Consider the following 3740-nt stretch of genomic DNA (forward strand, 5'->3'; position numbering starts at 1 on the left):
ACTTCATCAAAAGTACTTTTTCACATTAAATAAAATTCCGTTAAAAGCATTTACCGAAATGAAAAGTTCAATGTTCCTACAATGGTACAACTGTTTTGATACTGTTTTTTGTTTCTGTGTCTTTGCTACTAAGATACAGGATTAAATACTTAAAATAGGATATTGGGCAAAGAAAAAAAATTCACATTTCTAAAAAGAAAGTCAACAAAAAAATAAAATCCCCTTTCAGAAATTGACAGAAAAAAAAAAGTCACATTTGTATCCAAGCATCCAAACCAACTGTTAATGGCTCATACATGGGACTCCTGCATAAAAACTGGAGAAAAGGATAAAATCGGAGCCAATTCATGAAAGCTAGAGAGAAAAAAAATATGAATAATTGGAGGAGTTTTGAATGGAATTTGTTATCCCCCCCAAAAGGTATAACCCGATTTGTTGCCAATTTTTTTTTTCCTCCTTTTCATGAGTTGGCCCCATCTCTATGCTTCTCTATAGCAACCCAATTTCTTTTAGTTCCCCAACATGCAAAGGACAGATGAAACCTGATTGGATAAGAGTTTGCGGTCTACGGGAACCAGATTGCATCTGGATGGAGATGACATAAAAAGCTTCACCTGATTGGTTGCTGCAAGAAAAATAAAAAAAATGGCTTCCTGTCCCCAGTTTTAGAACACAAGGCCCAGATTCACTATTAATGGGAAGGAGTCGAAGTGACCCCCCTCAGCTGCCAGACAACACGCCCCCTCTTTTCAGCAGAACAGTGTAACCAGGGTAAGGGGATATGTCCAGATGAAAGGGAAGGGTACAATTTATAGTTTTCTATTAAAATAGACGTTATCGCAAAAAATCTTAAATGTAAAAACACACAGGATATTTTTTTTTTTTTTTTTAACTATTATACAGACTTTTTTGAAAAGCGGATTTTTATGCCTGGTGAAAACCTCCAATCTTAAAACACACATAAAAACAGCGTAGTCACAACTTCAGCTCATCCATTTTTGTACATATGTATATATAGTTCTTGTCCATGGGACAATACTGAAGGCAGCAAGGGGATGGTAATATTAATATTTTACTCTTAATTCACCTCTTTTTTTTTCCTCCCCTTAATCTGCTGCATATCCCCTTCCCATCTTAAAATAAAATTAAGTTAATAAAAAGGTAAGGCGCACAGCTCTCTCATAAAATCCCTTTCCGAGGTGACATCCAGGCTTAAAATAATAATTAAAAACAAATTAAGAACACAACATCGTCTCTTGCGCGCCCGTTAAAATTCGTAGTCGTCCTCCACCATGTCGATAGCCCAAGCAAACTTTTCTCGCTGTGTTTTGTTGTAGATCTTCTCGATGGGGATTTCAAATTTTTTACACCTGAGCAAGAAAATAAAACAATAATAAATAAGACACGTCAGTAAGCACCCATTTACAAAAATTGAATACAGGCTTTCAACTATTGTACATTTAATATCTTATTGTAGTTTATGTAGGTAGTTAAAAATACTGCCAAAAATAAAACAAACAAACTTCACATTCTCAATGCAATTTTTATTTAAAAGCACCCACAGTTTTAAAAAACCCATATAAAAACATTACCCTAGAGCAGGGGTGGGCAATTCTAGCCCTCCAGCTTTTGTGGAACTACAAGTCCCATTAGGCATTGCAAGACTGACAGTTACAGGAGTCCCAGAGGTATGTTCAGATTTGTAGTTAAAACTAAGCTTGAGGCCCACAGTTGCCCACCTGTGCTATAGAGGCTTTTACTAAATAAAATGGGCACTTAAAGAAGCTGTTCTTACCAAGCTACAGAGATTCTTGGGTCCAAGTAGTTCAGTTTCGAGGTTCCTAAAGCAATTTGTTTGTTTTCTTCTCTGTCTGTGGCTTGAACCTCCAGTTTCATCAGCTGCTCCTCTATCCTCTGTACAGCCTTCTTTTTGCTTTCCACCATCCTGCAAGAAAAATGCACAAAACCGTTTAGACGAAGTGGGGGGGAGAGAGACACTTTTGTAAAACCCTTTGTGTTCCTTATAGAGCCCGGTCTTTCAGGTAATAAACCATGGACACCAGTTTAAAGGAGGCATTCTTCCTCCCACTGGCCATCAAATGTAAGGGTACATTACATAGTCCTGACCTCTGCACTGTATAAGCTGTGCAGTCTGACATACTCCTGCCAACTGCACTCTATACCCCACGGGTCACAAATTGGAGGGCCGTGGTCCGAACACAGACCGAGCACATTAGGTTATGGCTGGCTGACAGTGGATACACCAGCCTCTGAGGCTAGTGCATCCACTGTCAGCCATTACCCAGTAAGGGGACCCCCTCTAATTTAGTCATTGGATGCTAGGACCGCTGGCAACCAATAACCTCAGATAGGGCTGGCTGTGGTAGTAGTGATCTGGGTGGCTATACAGCCACCCAGATCACTTGAACTAGCTTGTGATCGTGCCGTCCCACCCCACCATTGTGGTTTTCGGGGTACCCCACTCTGCGTGGCAAGGGACCATGGCAGAGGGTGTCATGTCAGAATAGAGAGAAGACTAAGGAACATCCTTTTTCTGATCTACTCTGTGCTGAATGAAGCAGGGAGCGGTGTGCTGTCAGACCCCTCCCTGATATCTCCATAAAGAGAATCAGTCACCTCCAAATGCTGTCACATAGCGACTCGTTAGCCCAGGGATGTCCAAACTCCGGCCCTCCAGCTGTGGTGAAACTACAAATCTAATGAAGCATCTCTCCGGGAGTCATGTCTGTGAGAATCTTGCAAAGCCTCATGGGATTAGTAGTTCCACGACAGCTGGAGGGCCGCAGTTTGGACATCCCTGCGTTAGCCCCTTTGTGATAAGTTAGGTGTAAAAACAAAACAAAAAAACAGTCACTCATGGACTGAGAGATTGTTTGTTCTGTCCGGACTGCAATGAAAATTTTACTCGCCGGACCTCCTTGAATTTTAATTCATTACCCCCGCTATACACCATGTTTATTGCTGCATACTCCTGATCGCTGCACTGTGTGGGCTGTAATGAATATTACATACCCCCCAACCAACAAGTCCAGTCTCAATCATGGTTTCCAAGTAGTATGTCAAGTTCTAAAGTGTTAGGCTGGGTTTACACCTAGGCGTATCGAATATGCGCGTTTGTTGTGCGTTTTACAAGGGCTACAAAGAAGCTCCTGTACTTCTTGGGGGGTAGGCCGTTTTGTAGCGCGTTCAGGCGGCCTGAAATATGCCCAGGTGTGAACCATACCCATAGGAAACAATGGCATTTCGGTATTTGAGCGTACGAACGCGCTACAAAACGCCCAGGTGTGAATGGGGCCTTAGTGCTACTTCTGATGATCCTGTTGTATATTTAACTTGACTTAATATTGATGCCAGTTTAATAAACAGTGCAAGGAGTTGAGGGCAAAGCAAAACAACTTTTAACTTGGCTAACCTTCAAGTCCCCTTTGCATGCCACCACACCAGCACTGGATGGTATTCTGAACCAGTCAGAATCTAAAAGTGATGTGCTGGGAGGACCTACCTGATCAGATATTAACCGAATGTATTGCTTGGGTAGACCCTCACACTACATCGGATTGGCACATTTTACTGATCAAAGGAAACCTCAGCAAAATCTACCTGGTGTGGCTATCATGACGCCCTGAACCATGCCTGTTTTTTGACAAAACCACATTGTTTTCATGTTGCTATAAAAACAAGTCCAGATGTGCTATTTCAGTTTTATAAAGCGATACAAT

At 41.5% G+C, this 3740-nt stretch overlaps 1 protein-coding gene across 1 annotated transcript in view; it reads right to left on the bottom strand.

The window, feature by feature from the left end:
* Positions 1-507: 507 nt before the first annotated feature.
* TOP1 (topoisomerase (DNA) I) overlaps positions 508-3740 on the bottom strand; it is a 39704-nt gene continuing 36471 nt past the window's right edge. Inside the window, exons 21-23 of the mRNA XM_018556186.1 lie at positions 2910-2937; positions 1796-1945; positions 508-1370 (exon numbers count right to left, since the gene is read on the bottom strand). Coding sequence (XP_018411688.1) covers positions 1268-1370; positions 1796-1945; positions 2910-2937 — 281 coding nt within the window. The 3' untranslated portion in view covers positions 508-1267. The remainder of the gene's footprint in view (positions 1371-1795; positions 1946-2909; positions 2938-3740) is intronic.

The sequence above is a fragment of the Nanorana parkeri genome, unplaced genomic scaffold (assembly GCF_000935625.1).
Source record: "Nanorana parkeri isolate BGI_ZX_2015 unplaced genomic scaffold, ASM93562v1 scaffold227, whole genome shotgun sequence".
Classification (NCBI taxonomy): domain Eukaryota; kingdom Metazoa; phylum Chordata; class Amphibia; order Anura; family Dicroglossidae; genus Nanorana; species Nanorana parkeri.